Source organism: Canis lupus, chromosome 32 (assembly GCF_048164855.1).
Source record: "Canis lupus baileyi chromosome 32, mCanLup2.hap1, whole genome shotgun sequence".
Taxonomy (NCBI): domain Eukaryota; kingdom Metazoa; phylum Chordata; class Mammalia; order Carnivora; family Canidae; genus Canis; species Canis lupus.
In genome coordinates, this window is record NC_132869.1 from 12657314 (window position 1) to 12678460 (window position 21147).

Sequence of the window (21147 nt, forward strand, 5' to 3'; positions counted from 1 at the left end):
TAATCTTTCTCACAGCACATCACAATATTAGATGCCAAATAAATGTTAGTTGAATTTGAGAAAGCAATGGAAATATAGGTCTCACTTAGGAGACAATACATAATCTAACAGGATTTCAGCTTTATTTGTATTTGAGCACGTTTTTAAATCTTAGAATTCTGAATGACCTGAAGTAATTAAATTTACAAAAGAACATTAAACATGTAAGGGATGATTACAGTATGATTGGGGTGGGGGATGGTTGATGCTGGCCAAACAGTATAAACTTCCAGCTGTACATAAAATGAGTAAGTTCTGGGGATTCTCCTATACAGCATAGTGATTATAACTAATAATACTTAAAGTTACTAAAAGAGTAGATCTTAAATGCTCTTATCACAAAAAAGGAAATGATAATTAAGTGATATAATGCAGTTGTTGGCTAATGCTATAGTGGTGATCATTTTTGCAATATATAAGTATCAAATCAACCTGAAATTTGTACATTTTAAATTTGTACAATGTTACATGTTAATTATATCTTTTTTATAATAAATTTATTTTTTATTGGTGTTCAGTTTGCCAACATACAGAATAACACCCAGTGCTCATCCCGTCAAGTGCCCCCCTCAGTGCCCGTCACCCATTCACCCCCACCCCCCGCTCTCCTCCCCTCCCACCACCCCTAGTTCGTTTCCCAGAGTTAGGAGTCTTTATATTCTGTCTCCCTTTCTGATATTTCCCACACATTTCTTCTCCCTTCCCTTATATATTCCCTTTCACTATTATTTATATTCCCCAAATGAATGAGAACATACACTGTTTGTCCTTCTCCGATTGACTTACTTCACTCAGCATAATACCCTCCAGTTCCATCCATGTTGAAGCAAATGGTGGGTATTTGTCATTTCTAATGGCTGAGTAATATTCCATTGTATACATAAACCACATCTTCTTTATCCATTCATCTTTCGATGGACACCGAGGCTCCTTCCACAGTTTGGCTATTGTGAACATTGCTGCTAGAAACATCGGGGTGCGGGTGTCCCGGCATTTCATTGCATCTGTATCTTTGGGGTAAATCCCCAACAGTGCAATTGCTGGGTCGTAGGGCAGGTCTATTTTTAACTCTTTGAGGAACCTCCACACAGTTTTCCAGAGTGGCTGCACCAGTTCACATTCCCACCAACAGTGTAAGAGGGTTCCCTTTTCTCCGCATCCTCTCCAACATTTGTTGTTTCCTGCCTTGTTAATTATCCCCATTCTCACTGGTGTGAGGTGTATCTCATTGTGGTTTTGATCTGTATTTCTCTGATGGCAAGTGATGCAGAGCATTTTCTCATGTGCATGTTGGCCATGTCTGTGTCTTCCTCTGTGAGATTTCTGTTCATGTCTTTTGCCCATTTCATGATTGGATTGTTTGTTTCTTTGGTGTTGAGTTTAATAAGTTCCTTATAAAAAAATAAGTTCTTTATAGATCTTGGAAACTAGCCCTTTACCTGATACGTCATTTGCAAATATCTTCTCCCATTCTGTAGGTTGTCTTTTAGTTTTGTTGACTGTATCCTTTGCTGTGCAAAAGCTTCTTTTTTTTTTAAAATGTGCAAAAGCTTCTTATCTTGATGAAGTCCCAATAGTTCATTTTTGCTTTTGTTTCTTTTGCCTTCATGGATGTATCTTGCAAGAAGTTACTGTGGCTGAGTTCAAAAAGGGTGTTGCCTGTGTTCTCCTCTAGGATTTTGATGGAATCTTGTCTCACATTTAGATCTTTCATCCATTTTGAGTTTATCTTTGTGTATGGTGAAAGTGAGTGGTCTAGTTTCATTCTTCTGCATGTGGATGTCCAATTTTCCCAGCACCATTTATTGAAGAGACTGTCTTTCTTCCAATGGATAGTATCTTAATAAAGCTAGAAAAAGGGACACCTGGGTGGCTCAGTGGTTGAGCATCTGCCTTCAGCTCAGGGTGTGATCCTGCGGTCCTGGGATCAAGTTCTACATCGGGCTCCCTCCGTGGAGCCTGCTTCTCCCTCTGCCTATGTCTCTGCTTCTCTCTATAACCCTACCTTAAGAATTATCTGTAAAAGCAGTCACAGCCACTGTACTTTTTACCTGGTCACTCTTAAGTGTCATGTCACTGCTTAAGTGCCCTGACTACTTTCATATATTTCCAAAAGGCAAAGTTCCAGTAAAATCATTATTTTAAGTGCTGTGATAGTCTCCCTGCTTCCTATCTTACTTACACCACATTGTATCCATTCTACACTATGTTACACAGCCTGCTCAGTTTACCCTTTCATTTAACAGATGTTTTTTTTTTTTTAAGATTTTATTTATTTATTCATAGAGACAGAGAGAGAGAGAGACAGAGGCAGAGACACAGGTAGAGGGAGAAGCAGGCATCATATAGAGAGCCTGACATGGGACTCGATCCAGGGTCTCCAGGATCACGCCCTGGGCTGCAGGCGGCGCTAAACCGCTGCACCACTGGGGCTGCCCATTTAACAGATGTTAAATGGGATGCCTGCGTGGCTCAGCAGTTGAGCATCTGTCTTTGGCTCTAAGGGCATGATCCAGGGTCTCAGGATGGAGTCCCGCATCAGGCTCCCTGCAGGGAGCCTGTTTTTCCCTCTGCCTATGTCTCTGCCTCTCTATATATATGTCTCTCGTGAATGAATAAATAAAATCTTTAAAAAAAAGATGTTACATAACAATTACATGTACCCAATTGTAACCAGAATTCAGCATCACATGAAGGATTTAATGAAGAATCTGGCAACAACCACTACTATATGGCACAGCATGTTGAAAACTGTCAAAATATTTCTCTGACTAAGCATTTTTTGAGAAAGACTAGCTCTGTGTTGGAATTGCTTGCTATCACTCAGAATTCTAAATAACGTGATTTGGGGAGAAAAGAGGCGCCTCGCCTAACATTGGCAGGTGATACTTCATGCTTTTGGGTCCTTTATTTGGTAGGGAGAGTTGGTAATGTGAATGATAAAGTAAGTGATATTTTTGTAAGATAAGCATGGAGGTTTGGAAGCATGGGCACATTTGACCCCTTTTTAAAACTGCTCATTAGAGTAGATCAAAGGGGAACAATAGATTAGAAAAGCAAATTCTCGGGTGTATCATACCTTAAGAATCAGTAGAGTAATAGAATGTTCTATACGCCAGGTGCCCATTGAAATTTCTAAGGAATTGGAGAAGGCACTGAAAAATGGGCAGGTTCATTAAAACACCCAAAGACTCCAGAATACCTATGAGGAGAAAATTTGTCATACTGAAACTAAGATACTACTTTTAGTATAGTGGACTTTTCCACTATTCTCAAGTAAACTGGATTTTTCTAACTACCTGACAAATGGAAGACAAAAACACTTGAGATCCTAGATACTTTTTATTAAAGATCCACATCTGATTCTAATGTGTATATGAGTTATAATAAAGATGACTGCATATTAAATAATGCATATTTCTCTGACCTAGATGCCTCATTTTGTAACCTATAGCTAACCACTTCTATTCTCTTGAGGTTTGTTTTGTTTTATTTATCAAATTCTATATTCTCTATAATTCTATGTTGTTTCCATGCCCCACTGTAGACAGAATTTTACCTAAGTTCCTCAGCTTCTTAAGAAAGCTGAGAATATCCCAACCTCTTGAGAAAGTTCCCCAGACCTTATTCCCAGGTATACAGGAAATGCCTTGATTTTGGTACAGCGAGCCACAATCATCTATCCTAGGGAACTCCAAAGACCACTATTTTTTTCTCTATTCCTTTCCATTCTATGGCTCATTATCCTTCATCTTTCATTCTGCTGGAATCCAGTTGCCCTAGTTTTAACACCAAACTCTTAAGATATCTGCAGTTTTGTCGTATATACAAGGGGCCATAGGTCCCAGCTTTCCAAAAACAGTTTCAGTTTATGCCCATCCTTCAGTACAATTATTAATAGAAACTTCTTTCATCCTTAAAGGTCCTGGTATAGACAATTATATGTTTGCCTAGCCATAGAATACATAGAAGGTATTTCTTGCTCTACCACAGGTATAGACAAGTAAGTATATACAAAGATTGGGGAGCTTTTTCTTTTTTTTTTGAGATTTTATTTATTCATGAGACACAGGCAGATTTTATTTATTCATGAGACACAGGCAGGCTCCATATAGGAAGCCCGACGTAGCACTTGATCCCAGGACTCCAGGATCACACCCTGGGCCGAAGGCAGGCGCTAAACCACTGGGCCACCCAGGGATCCCCGATTGGGGAGCTTTTTCCTTCGTGATTCCCATTGTCCTCCAGTTTGTGTGGCCTATAATAATTCAAACATAGTTTCTAATTATTGTAATTTGACTGTAGAACTGACCATCACTGGGTAATAACCTCTTGAAACTAATCTCTTGTCTGTTCCCAGGTTCCTCTACTGGCCGAAGTTTATGGTATAGAGGGAAATATTTTCAGGCTTAAAATAAATGAAGAAACTCCCCTGAAACCCAGGTATGAAGTTCCTGATGTCCTCACAATCAAGCCCAGCACTGTAAGGTAAGCCAGGGAACAAGAGATCTTCTTGCACATGCCCCCAATATGGTCTTTCATTATACTTTGAGTAGCAGATTTTATGTGTGCCTCCTGTTTTTTCTAGTCAAAGCTACCATCATTTGCAGAGTTTGTTTTCAGTTATTTGGGGATATATTTATCCATTTTGTATGTTATCCATTTTGTTTTCTCTTCCTCTACCATCTGATTTATTGGCACTTATAAATGGGGAGAGGCAGAGCTTTTGATTCCTGCTGTCCTTCTCACAAAGAAAAGGATTCATCAACCAGACTTTGGGAATAAATAGAAGCAGAGCTATTTAATTTACTCAGATTAGCAGCAGGACTCCAGAGATCTAATACACTAGCCAAACTCCCATGCTTACCATAATTTATACAGTTAGGCTGACTCACTTTTAATTAAGGGTAGTCTCAGAAGTCTAACATGTAATTTGACTTAGAGTCAGAGATAAATTAATAATCAGTGTCAAGGTGAAAAAAAATCTTTGGGGATTAAAAAGCATTTTTCATATACTTACAGCATCTTCTTTAGTTCTCAGCATATCTTTCAGTGATATTTCAACTTGGTTCTGTCTGTTAATTCTTGTTACTGTTTTATATTATTTCACTAAGGGTAGATAAGATTATGCCAGATGCTTTTATTTTCACTATATCATTATCATAGTTTTATGTAGATAATTTTTCATAAAAATTTAATAGTCAAAAGATTATAAGGAGAAACTATTTCAATTATAGTAGAATCACCATAAATTCAAAATAGGTCTCTATTCATTAAGCTGCTAGTATGCCAAGGACTTAGGAAACAAGAAATAAAAAGAGACTGTTTTCAAGGCTTTGCAGTTTGCATGCACATTTGTGTTTATGCTTGTGTGTGATGGGGGGGAGGGTGTGTACTTGGTCACAATGTATTATTATTTACTATCCTGGAGGATTCAGTTTACTGGTAGATTCTTTAACATTTTTACATCTATGTTCTTAAGTAAAATTCATCTGTACTTTTTCTGTGTTATTTTTACTGTGTTTTAGGGTCAGGGTGATAACTACTTTGTATAGTAAATATGGCATATTCTGCTTCTATTCCAACCTCTTTCTAGAGGGCCTGTGGCTACTGTAGTAACTAGAAAGCTGAAAACTACATTCTTCCATCTCCCATATTCCCATGGCATCTAGTTTCTGGTATAATTCAGGTTCTACCAATCAGGTGCACTTACAGGGATCTTGATTTAAGAACTCAGTTTCCCATTTTGCTAGTGTGGATTTGGCAAGTATAGAATGTCTCTAGAGGCACACTAGTTAGGGAAGTAATTTCCCAATCTCTGGAGCTAACGTGGCATGATCTTGGAGCCCAGCAGTTGCCTTGGTGTCTTCTTTTCCAGCTTCCTGATTCTAGCTGCAATAGAAGTTCCATTGACCATACAGTTATGTAGTGTTGTTCTAGGGGTCATTACTATTACCTCAACACTTCCCATGATGTTGTAAGCTCCCAATTCCCCCATATTAAGTTACTTATTTTCTACTTAAATAGCCAGAGTTTTTTCTTTAATCTACAGTTGACTCTTAGTTGATAGTTTTTAGTATCAGAAGTGAGTATAAGCAACAAACCCTCCAGGATGGGAATATGAGATTGGTTAGATGATTTGGCTGGATTTGAAGGTAGCAAAGACCTGGTTACCATTATAGGATGGGATATTAATGTTAAGGACTGAATTGTGCCCCCCCCCCACCTAAACTCATTTGTTGAAGCCCTAACCTCCTTTTTTTTTTTTTTTTTTTTTTTTTGGTATAGTTTTTATTGGAGTTCGATTTGCCAACATAGAGTATAACACCTAGTGCTCATAGAGTATAACACCTTGTCAAGTGCCCCCCTCAGTGCCCATCACCCAGTCACCCCATCCCCCCCCACTTCCACTACTACCCCTTGTTTGCTTCTCAGAGTTAGGAGTCCCTAATGTTTTGTTACCCTCTCTGATTTTTCCCACTCATTTTCTCTCCTTTCCCCTTTAATCCCTTTCACTATTTTTTTATATTCCCCAAATGAATGAAAGAAACCATATAATGTTTGTCCTTCTCCGATTGACTTACTTTACTCAGCACAATACCTTCCAGTTCTATCCATGTAGAAGCAGATGGTGGGTATTCATCATTTCTAATGGCTGAATAATATTCCATTGTATATAGACCACATCTTCTTTATCCATTCATCTTTCGATGGACACTGAGGGTCCTTCCACAGTTTGGCTATTGTGGACATTGCTGCTATGAATATTGGGGTGCAGGTGTCTCGGCTTTTCACTGCATCTGTATCTTTGGGGTAAATCCGCAGGAGAAGCCCTAACCTCCTGTACCTCAGAATGTGACTATATTTAGAGGTAGGGCCTTTGAAGAGGTAACTGAGTTAAAATGAGGTCATTAGGGTAGACTCTAATATTATATGACTTGTGTCCTATAAGAAGAGGAGATTAGGACACAACACAGACAGAGGGATGACTGTGTGAGGATGTAACAAGAAGATGGCCATCTGAAAGCCAAGGAGAAAGGTCTCAGAAGAAACCAAACCCACTGACACTTTGATCTGGAACTTCCAGCCTGTAGAATTTTGAGAAAATAAATTTCTGTAGTTTAAGCTACCCAGGGTGGTATTTGTTGTGGCAGACCTAGCAAACTAATACAACTAGCAGTAAACCACAGCATTCCATGGCAGAGTTATTTAAATTACTAACTGTGGTCAAGTAAAATAAAGCACGTATTGAAAGTATGGCCCCTGCAGACCAAGTAGTAGGGGCATAGAATAGCACAATTATCAAAGAACTCAAAACTCTGAAGTGGCCTATTACTAACTTCACTGAAGAACTTAAAGAAAGCAAAGTACAGTATCAGGTTTTGAATTCTTAGTTCAGGCATTCTCAGAAACCAAATACGTTTTTATGACAGTCCTAAAAGTCTCTCACATCTGTTGTAGCTATCCTTATAGCTGAAAATCAGGTACAGAGTTTGAGTCCATGATTTGCTGACTTAGACCATGAGTTTAATTCACAGCCTCATCAGTTCTGAGAATTTAGGGCACTGAGTGGAAAAAGGGAAAATTAAAAAGCAACATTTGGGAAGATTTGAATAACTGAGTACCTAAACCTCAGAATTCCACCGAGCTTCCTATTCCAGCAGAAGCAGCTCCTTTTCCTCTAATAAAGCTGATCCTACCTGACTTGGACACCCTGTGTTGACCTCACCTAAGATATATTTTGCAAGGGGATTCCAGGACTTCTTGTGCCTCAACCTACCATCCTTCATTGCTGCTAAACTCACCATCAGAAACCATCATGACTACAGAGCTAATTACAGTCAAACCTTTATACCTGAAGAATTACAAGATTTTTTTGCTGGCAAAAGTCCTGGGAATATGGATGGAAATTATTTCTGAGAGATTCCTAGACTGAAGGAAGGAACATAATTTTAGGACCACATTAAATTTATTGACATGGGTACATGTACCAGAGAATCTAGATTTGATATGCTAGCTTGGACAGCTGCAAGTGGGTCTAATTATTGCTTGGCTGGTTAATTATAATCTATATTCATCTATGGGATCTGCTGAATGAAGTTGAGATACCAGAAATTCCTTGGCACAGAGTAGAAAGACTTAGGATATCCATAGACTTAGAAAGGTAAAGATATTGACGTGGATATATCATATGCAACAGCTCATCTAGCCCCTAATTTCCCTAATTTTGTTCTCCAAGAGGATCCAAAGGATACTCCCTTCATTGAGAAATATATTGGTGAGGGAACACTTGGAAAGCACTATAGTCAATGAATGTCTTTTGTGAGCTAGAAATAATGGTGGGAAATCATGCTATCAAAATGGGCTCCCTGATTTCAGTGGAGATGATGAGACTCCACGTGGCAGAATGAAAGTAGCAGCATTTAGTTGTTAGAGACAAGGTGAAGATATTTCCATAATGTACAGCAGTGCATGTATGGTACCCAAGATGGTTTAACCCTCAAGTCAGTGAACAATGTATCCAAGGTCCCCTGGACTGGAATAGATGCACTAAAGTCCTACTTGATAGAACAATCAAAAGAATTCCATTTAGGTTTGATGAACAGTGAGATACAACCTCTCACAAAAATCCAGACAGTTTCTAGAACCCAGGCATCTTTCTTGAAGGGGAAGCCTAGAATCCATGGATAAGGACTTCATAAGGATATAATAACATAAAATATCCCCCCTCACCTTCCCTAAAGAGGCAGGTGACCATTTACCAGGGTGACTATGCACCAGAGAAAGAAATATCTAGACCTCTCAGGGAATGTAAGTGCTGCCTCTGAGCTTACATAATTCCTGGGGATCCAGAATATTCTAACAGTCTACCTGTCAAATCAAGGACTGATGAGAGTCAGGAGAGATTCCATCTCACTGTGGACTCAGTGGATCAAAATCCAACCTATGTTATTTCCTTAGTGTTTGAGTGTACGGTTGGGATGAGAGAAAAAAGCAAAGTGTTCGGTGCAACAAAGTGTTACTAGACTGTCCAGACCAGGGTAATAATGATGCTAGCTAACATTTATTGAGTGCTTATTATGTGCCAGGCACTGCCAAGCACTTTGCATATATGATCTGAGCTGAAATCAAGAGCCAGACACTTAAACTGACTGAGCCATCCAGGCACCCCATTTACACACTAATTTGAATTGCGAATCACATTGAACCATGTAAACCTGTTTTTCTCTTCTTACTTCGTTTTCTAGGCTGATTTCATGCTCAGGGGATGCAGGTAGTCTGGTATTGGCAGATGGAAAAGGAGATCTGAAGTGTCATATCACAGCAAACCCATTCAAGATAGATTTGGTGTCTGAAGAAGAGATTGTGATGAGCATAAACTCCCTGGACCAATTGTACTTTGAGCACCTGCAGATTCCTCTCAAGCAAAGGTATTTTTGCACATTACTTGACATGTAAACGACTTTAGAAAACCAGATTGTGATTACTAATTGCCTAAATAGTTGTTATATCACCATGGAAAATTGGTTCGCCGTATTTGCTGGAATATTGTTATGAGGTCTTTCGAGGTCTTTCATCTTTTCACCTGTGCAAGTAAATGCAAGCTTGATGACAAGAATAATTCCTAGACATTTGCAACTCAATACTCTTAACACATTCTGTGTCTTTAACTGATGGCATTCTCTACTCTCTATACTCTTAAAAAACATTCTGTTGAGACTTGATAAATGTTAACATGAATTGATTTGCCTTCAGAATTTCACTTTATCTCCTTGTAATAACTTGAGTTATCCTACACTTGAATAGTTGTCCAAGAGTTTTCAGAAAACAGTTTCTTATTCAAAGCTGTTTATGTGAGGACGCCTGGGTAGCTCAGCGGTTTTGCACCTGCCTTTGGCCCAGAAAGTGATCCCGCAGTCCTGGGATCGAGTCCCACATTGGAGTCCCCAAAGGGAGCCTGCTTATCTCTCTCTACCTATGTCTCTGCCTCTCTCTCTGTGTCTCTCATGAGTAAATAAATAAAATACTTTTTTAAAAAAACTGTTTATGTGGAGATGAACTGGGAGGTAGTAATAGGGGGAGGTTCTTCTTCCATTTTTACCAATATTGTTTTTAAGTCCTCCAGTCTGTAGTTCTATTTTTATCCTAATAATAAACATCTTAAGTAATCTGTAGAAAGCATTCAACATTCATTATTCCCACATAGTGATTTTCCCATATAATAAGTCAACTTATTTATATTTTATACCTAAAAATTTTCTTATTACAGAGATAATATCTCTGTAATTCATTATAGGAAAAATAGAAAATATTAAAAAGAAAAATTTAAATACCTATAATTCTGCCACTTGTTAGTACTTCATGAATATTCAATTATTTTTTAACTGAAATAACCCAAACAAATAGCATAACAAATACCTGTGTACCCAGTACCCGGGTTATTTATATTTAAGATATTTTTTCTTTTAATAAACTCCCATATTTTTGTTTAAGAGATAATATCTAAATTGGGCCTTAATATTTCTAGTTTTGGATAAGCACATGCTACACAAGGGGATACAGTGAAAAGTCTCCCTTGCCTTTCCATTTGTCCTTGAACTACCCAGTTCCATCCTTGAAAGCAATCATTGTTTCCAGTTTTTTATGTATCCTTCCAGAGACAACTTATGTTTATATAGTAAGATATATATATATGCCTTGTTTTTTTCCTTTTTTGACACATATGATATCACCTTTACACATTATTCTGTACTTTGCTATTTTTCCTTTATCAATGTGATAGTTCCTAATTTCTTTAAAGCAGCTATGTAGTTTCTATTGTATGGTTACACCATGATTCATTTAGTAAATTCTCTCTTGATTGACTTTAAAATTGTTTCTAATCTTGTTTTACAGCTACTTCATGGATAACTTTATGTGTCATTTTGCATACATGCAAGTACATCCATAGACTAGAGTCATAGAAGTACAATTGCTAACCAAATGGTTTGTGAATTTGTAATTCTGACTGATGCTGCCAAATTACCTTCCACAGAGGTTGTGTACTAGTTTATATTTCCAGCATTTACATTCGTGTTAGGTAAATCAGGCTATCCACCTAGAAAAAAAATTTAAGTTAGATCCAAACCTCACAACATTAGCAAAAATGAATTCCAGATAATAAGAGAGACAAAATCAAAATGGTGATGTAGGAAGATTTTGAGCTTGCCTCCTCGCCCACACATAAAAATCTACAATTACATATAGAAAACTAACTCTGAGGTGCACCTGGGTGGCTCAGTCAGTTAAGTATCTGGCTCTTGATTTCAGCTCAGGTCATGAGTTCAGGCCCCACATTGGGCTCCACACTAGCCCTACTACTTATAAAACCTACTTATAAAAAAAAGAAAACTATCTCTGAGAACAAACTAAAGACTAGCAGAACAGATCATACACAACTAAGGATATAAAGGAAAAAAACCTCAAGATGGGTCTGAGGAGCCCAGACATAGTTTGGTCAGGTCCCACATCCCCAGAGGCAACACTTGAAAGTTGCATGGGTTACATGTGGAGGAGATCCATTGACTAATTTTAGGATAGCGGGAATCTGTTGGAATGCCCTCTAGGGACAGATGCACTGGTGGGTACCATTTTTCTTCTTTTACCTGGTTGGCCCAGTGTTGGTGGGTGTCATTTCTGGTACTCTCTATCTCCTATGTTAGCACCACTTGCCCAGTCCAATGTTCCCATGCAGACTTGATCTACTCAAGCCATTTCTCACCCTGGAGACTCTCCCAAGTGTCTCTGTACCCTGGCATTCCTGGTGGCCACCTTTGGCTACCATCAGAGTTCCTCTTAAGCAACCTTCAACCTCAGCACTTGAAGTGGGCAGCCTCAGCTGGTATTAGAACCCCTCCTAAGCATCTCCAGCTTCAGGGGCCAGCCCTGCACACTAGAACACCTACAACAGGCACAGCTGGACCGCTCAGCAAGCCACACAGGACACATGCCCCACTCATCAGTGCACCACAGTGTCATATCCAGGCCTCACAGCAAGCCATGGCAGGGACCAACTCCACACACCAGCATATCCACATTAGTCACAACCAGGCCTCTCAGTCAGATGGGCCAGGGGCTAGTCCTACTAACCAGCATGACTATAGCAGTCACAGCCAGACCTCACAGTCATGCTGGAGGGTAGCCCCACACACCTTGGTGAGCCTGCACCAATTGCAACCCAGTCACTACAGGAAGGTATACACAGCACACACACGGAACACTCTTGGGGCACCTAACTGTGGTGAGCAGGAGGTCTGTGCTACTGGGCCCACAGGACACCTTCTGCATAAAGCCATTCCTTCAAGATCAGGAGATATAATTGATCTACCTAATATATGGAAACAAACAGAGAGTTGGGCAAAATGAGGAGACAGAAGAATATGTTCCAAATGAAAGAACAAGACAAAACATGAAGAACTAAAGAAACAGAGATAAGCAATCTACCAGATAAAGAATTTAATGGTCATAAAAATGCTCACCAAACTCAGGAAAAGAATGGATGAACACAGTAAAAACTTAGACAAGGAAGTAGAAAATACAAAAAGAACCCATCAGCTGAAGGATACAATAACTGAAGTAAAAAATACACTAGAGGGAATCAACAGTAGATTAGATGATGCAGAAGAACAGATCAGCAATCTGAAGAGAGAGTATTGTAAATCACCCAATCAGAGCAGCAGAAAGAAAAAAAAATTTTTTTAAATGAGGATAGCTTAAGGAACCTCTGGGACATCAAGCATACTAACATTCATATTATAGGGGGGTCCCAGAAGGAGAAGAGAAAGAGAGAGACAGAAAACCTATTTAAAGAAATAATGGGGGCACCTGGGTGACTCAGTCGATTAAGCATCTGACTTTAGCTCAGGTCATGATCTCAGGGTACTGGGGTCGAGCACCATGGTGGCCCTGTGCTCATTGGGGAGTCTCTTTCTCCTTCGCCCTTTGCCCCTCCCCCAGTCGTTTTCTCTCTCTCTCTCTCTCTCTCTCTCTCTCTCTCTCTTTCTCTCTCTCTCATAAATAAATAAAATCTTTTTTTAAAAAAAAGAAAAGAAACAAAGAATGGCAGAAAACTTCTCTAACCTGGTGAAAGAAATAGACATCCAAGTCCACAAAGTACAGAGCCCAAATAAGATGAACCCAAAGAGACCCACCTCAAGACACATTACAGTGGAAGAATCAATAGTTAAATATGAAAGAATCTTATAAGCAGCAAGGGAACCCCCTAAACTTGATAGGGCAGAAGGGAATGATGCTATATATTCAAAGTGCTGATAGGAGAAAAACTTAGAACTAAGAATACTTTATATGGCAAGGTTATCCCTTAGAATTGAGGGAGAAATAAGGGGTTTCCCAAATAAGCAAAAGCCAAAGGAGTTCATCAATATGAAACCAGCCTTCTGAGAAATGTTAAAGGGACTTCCTTAAATGGAAAAGAAAAGTCCATAACTAGAAATAAGAAAAATTTTTTTTTTTTTTTTTTTTTTTATTTATGATAGGCACACAGTGAGAGAGACAGGCAGAGACACAGGCAGAGGAAGAAGCAGGCTCCATGCACCGGGAGCCTGACGTGGGATTCGATCCCGGGTCTCCAGGATCACGCCCTGGGCCAAAGGCAGGCGCTAAACCGCTGCGCCACCCAGGGATCCCGAAATAAGAAAATTATAAAAGAAAAAAAATCTCACTGGTAAAGGTAAACGTAATAAAGGCAGCAGTTCAACCACCTGCACAGCTTGTACAAGGCAAAAGGACAAAAGTAATGGGGCATCTGGGTGGCTCAGTTGGTTTAAACATCTGCCTTCAGCTCAGGTCATGAACCCCATGTTGGGTTCCCTGCTCAGCAGGGAGCCTGCTTCTCACTCTCTTTCTCAAATACATAAGATCTTTAAGGAAAAAAAAACAAAAGTAGTAAAACTATCTAGATCTACAATAATTAAATCAATGGATACACAATAAGATGTAAAGTACAACATCTAAAACATAAAACATGGTGTGAGAGGAGTAAAAATGTAGTGCATTTAGAATATGCTTGAACTTAAGTGACCAAACAGACTCTAAAACAAAGACTATATCAAGAAACAAAGAAAGCCATTACATAGGATAAAGGAAAAGATCCAACAAGAAATGACACATTAGACCAGATGAACTTTTTATACCCACATACATGTACATAAACAGACATTCCATCCAAAAACAGCAGAATATAGTCTTTTCAAGTACACATAGAACATTCTCCAAATTAAATCTGGAGATCTAACCTATTAAGCCACAAGACACGTCTCAGTAAATTTAAGAAGGTTGAAATCATTATTAAGAATATTTTCCGGCTACAACGTTAGGAAGCTAGGAATAAAGTATAAGAAGAAAACTGGGGGAAAAAAACTGGAAAAAAGCACATTCCAGTTTTTAAAATCCTATTTTATTAAATTCATATAAATCAATGGATTGATAGGGCAGCTAAAGTAAAAACTTTGAGACTTCATCAGAGCATTGTCATGAGGCAGGAAAGTCTTTTCTAAAATTTTAGATTGATAAAAATTTTAAGTGTATAAGGCCCCATATTAAGAATGAGAAATGAGCACTCAAATCCAACTGTACATGAAAGAATAAGTTGTCACAATCATTTTGGAAGAGAGTGTGTTATGTTGCTCTATTCTAGGGTAACATTGGGTGAGAGCAGCTTGTTCTACTTTGCTTGCTTATATCTTGTTTAAATAGTGTATTATATATTACATGTACTACATGTATAATAAAAAACTGGTAAAGTTTTCAAAGATAAACAAGAAAATTCAAATATATCTACATTTTAATAAATCAAGCTATTAATGTTCATCATAAATGTTCAATTTCATAGTTATTTTGGTAATGACATTTTTAATAAGTTAAGATATAATTTACAGCATCTCAAAAGTTAGAAATTAAAATCTTTATCACTGAACAAAATTCTGTCAGTCTTCCCATGAGTGAAACATCTTTATTTATATTAAAACAGATCTACCAAAGAAAATAAGGAGGACACATCAGTTGATGCTTCTCAGGTAATTTAGATTGACCAATTTTTTTCTTAGTCTATTTCACCATCATTATCATGGTATGGAATGTAATGATTCTATTCTTCCCAGATGGGTACTTGATAATACTCTACTACATATAAATTGGGCCATGTATGTCTTTGCTCACCTTGCAATCTCATTAATTCTTTCATTCATCTACTCATGTGTTCATTCATTCATAAAACAGTTAATTCCTGAGTGCCTGCTTTTATTCCAGCTCAAAAAATTATGCTAGGCAAGGAGAATTGGCAGTGAATAAAACAAATCCCAGCCTATCCTCATGAATCTTAGAATCTAATGGGAAAGATGGACATTAAGTACAAGCATGAGGAGTGTTGCAAAGAGTGCTATAGGAGAATATAACAAGGAAGTTGACTAAGATGAGGGTCAGGATAGACTTCCTGAAGGAAATGATTTTCCAACTAAAACTGATGCACGAGGATACAATAGCTAGTCTAAAGGTGGGAAAAGAATATTTCAGATAGAGGAAATTTCATTTTCAAAGACCTTAAGGTAGGAAGGAACACATCTGAAGAAATTTTTTAAAACATACATACTTTTTAGCAGGTGAAAAAAAAGCAAAGAAAAAGGTATTGTATAACAAGGCCAGAGAGATAAGCAGGGCAATTCTGTGAAAAGCCTTATAATAATTCTCTTATCCAGCAACTATTGTTGAATATTTCCTATATGCCAGGCACTGTTCAAGGAATTGGTAATATATCTTGAATAAATCAAGTCCCCCATTGCTGTAGAGCTGGCATTCTTCTATGTCTTGTTAAGGTTTTTGGGCTTTAACCTAAAGGCAAAGGAAAACTATGGAAAGGCTATAATCAACAGAGATATATGTGGCCTGATGCCTGTTTTTAAAAGATTATTTTAGCTGAATTATGGATAATGGGCATTCCAGAAATCTTCTCTTCATCCAAAGCCATGTGCATCTTTGAAAGATCCCTGACAGTAGGTATGGCCACCGAATGGTGAAAAAAATATTTCCAGAGCAAGGACATGCCTCCTTCCTCTTGAAACTGACCCATGCTGATGAATATGAGAGAGAATATTTCCCCCTTTTTCAAGTAGAGAAGGACAACTAAGACATAGCCTTACAGTTTTGTGATCTGTCCAACCAGCTTTGGGGAGACCTCCAATTAGAGAGCTTAGATAGTGGTTTTTGCATCATAGATGCAAGAATCTGATGAAAGCTAATGAACCATTTCTGTAGAACAGAATTTTCACACTGTTTGAAGGAGTTCACAAACTCTAAAGCCCATCCATAGACCCCAGGATAATAGTCCCTACATTAAGAATTTAGATGTGATTTAAACACCCCGGCACATAGAGGCTGACTTTACAGAAGCTTATAATTATGAAGAAACCACCTAGAAATGAACAAGGGGCTCATTTTTTAAAAGAAACATGTATTTCATGCACACACACACAATTTCTAGAAAACATTTTCATTCTACTAGAAAGAATGAAACTAGTAAAACCAAGAAAGGAAACTTGTAAAGCTGAGAAAATTTATTAGCTCTACATCAAAGATTGTGAACCTGACCAGTCTTGACTCTGAAGTAGTTTGGCTAATTGAAGCAAGGTGAGGAAGTACCCATCTCATCCAAAATGTTTGATTTTTGACCTGAGTTATTTGATTCTAAATATTTTGCCTTACATCGTTTGCAAGAAAAAAAAAAAAGAATTTAAAAAATCTGACATATATAAAGACTGTATTTTAATTTTTTTTATTTTAAATTTTTTTTTTTTTTTGAGAGAGAGTGTATGAGAGAGAGATCATGAGCAGGGAGTAGGGGTAGAGGGAGAAGCATATACCTCACTGAGCAGGGAGCCCAATGCAGGACTCTATCCCAGGACCTTGGGACCATGACCTGAACCAAAGGCAGACACTTGACCAGTTAAGCCACCCCAGGCACCAGAATGCATTTTTCAAAGTGTTTTGAAAACACTGGACTGTTTAAAGATAGTCATTCTGGACTGTGTAAAGATAGTTATGTCAAACAGTGAGGCAGTTCCTCAAAAAATTCAACATATAGGGGATCCCTGGGTGGCGCAGCGGTTTGGCGCCTGCCTTTGGCCCAGGGCGCGATCCTGGAGACCTGGGATTGAATCCCACATCGGGCTCCTGGTGCATGGAGCCTGCTTCTCCCTCTGCCTCTCTCTCTTTCTCTCTCTCTGTGACTATCATAAATAAATAAAATTTTTTTAAAAATCAGAAGAAATGATTATTAAAAAAAATTCAACATATAATTACAATATGGTCCAGCAATTTCATTTATGGATATATATCTAAAAGGAAAAGCAGAGATTCGAACAAATATTTGTATACTTGTGTTCTTTTTTTTTTTTTTTTTTTTAAGATTTTATTTATTTATTCATGATAGTCACACAGAGAGAGAGGGGCAGAGACACAGGCAGAGGGAGAAGCAGGCTCCATGCACCGGGAGCCCGACGTGGGATTCGATCCCGGGTCTCCAGGATCACGCCCTGGGCCAAAGGCAGGCGCCAAACCGCTGCGCCACCCAGGGATCCCAGTATACTTGTGTTCTTAGCAGCATCATTCACAGTAGCCAAAAGGTAAAAGCAGTCCAGCAATCCAAGAGTCAGATGAATGTACAAACAAAATGTAGTATATACATACAGTGGAATATTATTTGACTTTTAAAAGGAAGGAAATTCTGACATATGCTACAAAATGGATGAATCATGAAGACATACGAGGTGAAATAAGCCAGTTACAAAAGGATAAATACTATATGAAATATTTGCAGTAGTCAGATTTGTACAGACAGAAAGTAGAATGATTGTTGCCATGAGCTGAGTGAGGAAGGTATGGGGAGTTATTGTTTGATGGGTATGGAGATGCAGGGGCACCTGGGTGGCTCAGTCGGTTAAGTGTCTGCCTTTGGTTCAGGTCATGATCCTGGGGTCCTGGGATCGAGCCCCACATCAGGCTCCCTGCTCCATAGGGAGTCTGCCTCTCCCTCTTTCTCTGCTGCCTGCCCCCCTTCTTGTGCTCACTTGCTCCCCCACCCTCTTTCTCTCTCTGTCAAATAAATAAAGTCATTTTTAAAAAATGGGTATGAAGATTCAGTTTGGAAAGATGTAAAAGTTCTGGAGATGGATGGTGATAATGGTTTACAACAATGTGAATGTACTTAATGTCATTTAATAATAACATTTATATAATTTTAAAATGATAAAAATGAAAAAAAAAAGGATAGGGAGCCTTTGGCTGAATCAGTCAGTAGATCATGTGACTCCTTATCTCGGAGTCATGAGTTCAAGCCCCACATTGGGCGTAGAGATTACTTCAAAAATAAATAAAATGATTAAAATGGAAGATAGTTAAAATGATAGATTTTATATTATGTCTGTTCTACCACAATAAAAAATTATTTTCATGTCAGCTACAATTCATAAGGAGGATGATTACTGGCATTTATATGGAACACAGATCAAATTTGTCAAATGTACTGACATCACAAGCAGGTCTTTTAAAAGATAGATTTATTTTCTTAGTCTAATTTTTTAACAATCAAACAAAATGTGCTATTGTAGCAACCATTCAATATTATAATGTATAAACTCAATTTGCTCCTCTTTTGTGCCACCAGGAAGACCAAGAGGATCTAGGCCTGTGGGAGGAGAAATTTGGAAAATTTGTGGATGTCAAAGTTAATGGTAACATTGAAATTGGTATAGTATTGAAGCAGATCTTGCCAAAATGGCTAAATATCAGTACCTAACATCCCTTGACCCTTGGTATCCAAACAAGTGATTTCTGTAAGGGGAACAGAAATTTCAGATTTGGGGCCTCTATTCTTCAATAATGCTTTGCTACAGAACAATAGTGAGTATGTACCTTTTGTGGGGAATGTAAGAGAAGGATAGGCCTCATGCAGTTTATGGTCTCATGCTAGAGGTATAGGGCGCAGTACCCTGCTGGTACTACTCAGTATATCAGACAGCCACACATTCCACATTTTTTTTTTTTTTTTGAGAGTCAAGTGATGAGAAATGAAGTTCTAGAGCTCATCAGCTCCAACATTGCAAGCCATTGGTTCTAAACCTTTTCTAGACCTCCTCATGAGTATCACATGCCCATCTGTGACATTTCTCACTAGACTTAGTGATGGGGGTGGGGGGTGGGGAGGTGGAGTTTGTCTCTTTAGCATATACTGTTCAGATACTTGGAGCTTAGAGAGTTGGAAAAAATATTTTCCTCTTCCCTCCTACCAGTAGGATAACAGATCCTAACTCCTTGAGAATTTCTGTTCTAGCATCTTTATCTATAGGCTAGTATAATGATCAGGACTGACAACATGTCCAAAATTTATAAGTAGAAGAGTCATCAGGCTTTCCTTTCTGTAACACCATAATCTATTTTACCTTCTCTATAGCACCCCCTTTCCATAAATTCCTTTAAATAAAGACCATTTCATGTCAAATACTCTTACCTAAGAGTATTTGCTCTTTCTCCTAGTTACTTGCATTTTTACCATATCTCTAAAATAATTGTTAAATAAAGGACGTCTTTGATTTAAAAAAAAAAAAAACTTTAAATAAAGACCATTTCATGTCAAATACTCTTACCTAAGAGTATTTGCTCTTTCTCCTAGTTACTTGCATTTTTACCATATCTCTAAAATAATTGTTAAATAAAGGACGTCTTTGATTTAAAAAAAAAACTTATATATCTACAATCACAGGGAAGAGGTATTTTGAGGAGCCCTCCTGATGCCCTTGACATTATACTCCCTATATGCAATAAGAATAAACGATCATAGAAGATACCCAGTCTTTTATCTAGTGAAGATTAAAATTGTTCAATACCCTTTATTTCCTAATGCAAAGAAATATGCCATACATTCTAGGAAAGTTTAGATTAGGAAAAAATCTAAAACCTCATAGCCATATTTTACACATAGAAAGGAGATTTACTATAAATGAGGACACAGAGAGTTTCAGCACATAGCTAAGGAAACACTAATAAGTGACCAGAACTTTACCTTTTGCATGTTTGTATCCCCACAGTACCTGAATGTCACATCTTACAGAAAGGGCACACCAATGACTTACTGATCAAGGCAAGTTGAGGTCTCTCAAGCCCTGTCTAGTCATCTTGCTATGCTTATAGGTAACTGAGTCTCCCTAATTGTCCCACAGAAAAGCAAAACTCAGTACCCTGGTCCCTACAGGTCCTGCCTCCATTGGTTTGGATTTCTCCTTGCATGGATTTGAACATCTCTACGGGATCCCACAACATGCAGAATCACACCAACTTAAAAATACTAGGTAAAGTGAAAACAAAAATTCTTATAGGACACTCTGGTTTCTGGACTAGAAGTTTGAAGGAAAAATATGTGAGATGTCTGAGCCTGGACCACTATGTGCCTGGCCTCTTCCTCCTTGATATTGTTTATAGATCTTTAAGAACTTTAAGAGCAGTGGTTTTCAATTTTTATCTTATTTTTTTTGGCAAGAATTTGAGAATTATAAAAACTGTAATGCTGACCTAAAATACACAGAGGAAGTAAAAATATGGAACTATTGTGATTGAAGTAGTTCAATCCCACCTCCCTGGGTTTTGCTTTTACCTCTCAAGGCCTCTGTGTGGAATTTAGGAGAATACTGAAAATCACTGACCTAGAAAAAGGCTTTTACCAAAAAAGGACAGTAAGCCAGAGAATGGAAAGAGGTGGCATCTCGTCACCTTTGATTTCCTCAGGGAAATCACTTCAAACTATGCTATTGACAAGTAAATGCCAGAGGCATCATTCTAAGAGGAAACAAGACCAAAGAGAAACAGAATCTGATCAAGTTTGCTGTGTTCAGATGCTGTTTACACAACATGTCAATAGGTGGGCATAGTAACAAGTGAATCACAAAACTGTACTGCTCACATACCAAGCCAAGCTTTGGGCTCTCCACCCCAATTCAGTTCCCCAGCTTTCCTTACTCAGCACTGTGAAAGCACTTTAGGACACTATCTTTCATTTTATTTTAG

General features: G+C 38.2%; 1 protein-coding gene across 7 annotated transcripts in view; it reads left to right on the top strand.

Annotated features, from left to right (window-relative positions):
- The window catches only part of GANC (glucosidase alpha, neutral C), a 75483-nt gene that overhangs the window by 10814 nt on the left and 43522 nt on the right, over window positions 1-21147 (top strand). For all 7 annotated transcript variants that reach the window (XM_072808688.1, XM_072808686.1, XM_072808690.1 and 4 more), the window contains 5 exons: window positions 4400-4527; window positions 9288-9470; window positions 15068-15113; window positions 18755-18821; window positions 20339-20435. In XM_072808688.1, coding sequence (XP_072664789.1) covers window positions 4400-4527; window positions 9288-9470; window positions 15068-15113; window positions 18755-18821; window positions 20339-20435 — 521 coding nt within the window. The remainder of the gene's footprint in view (window positions 1-4399; window positions 4528-9287; window positions 9471-15067; window positions 15114-18754; window positions 18822-20338; window positions 20436-21147) is intronic.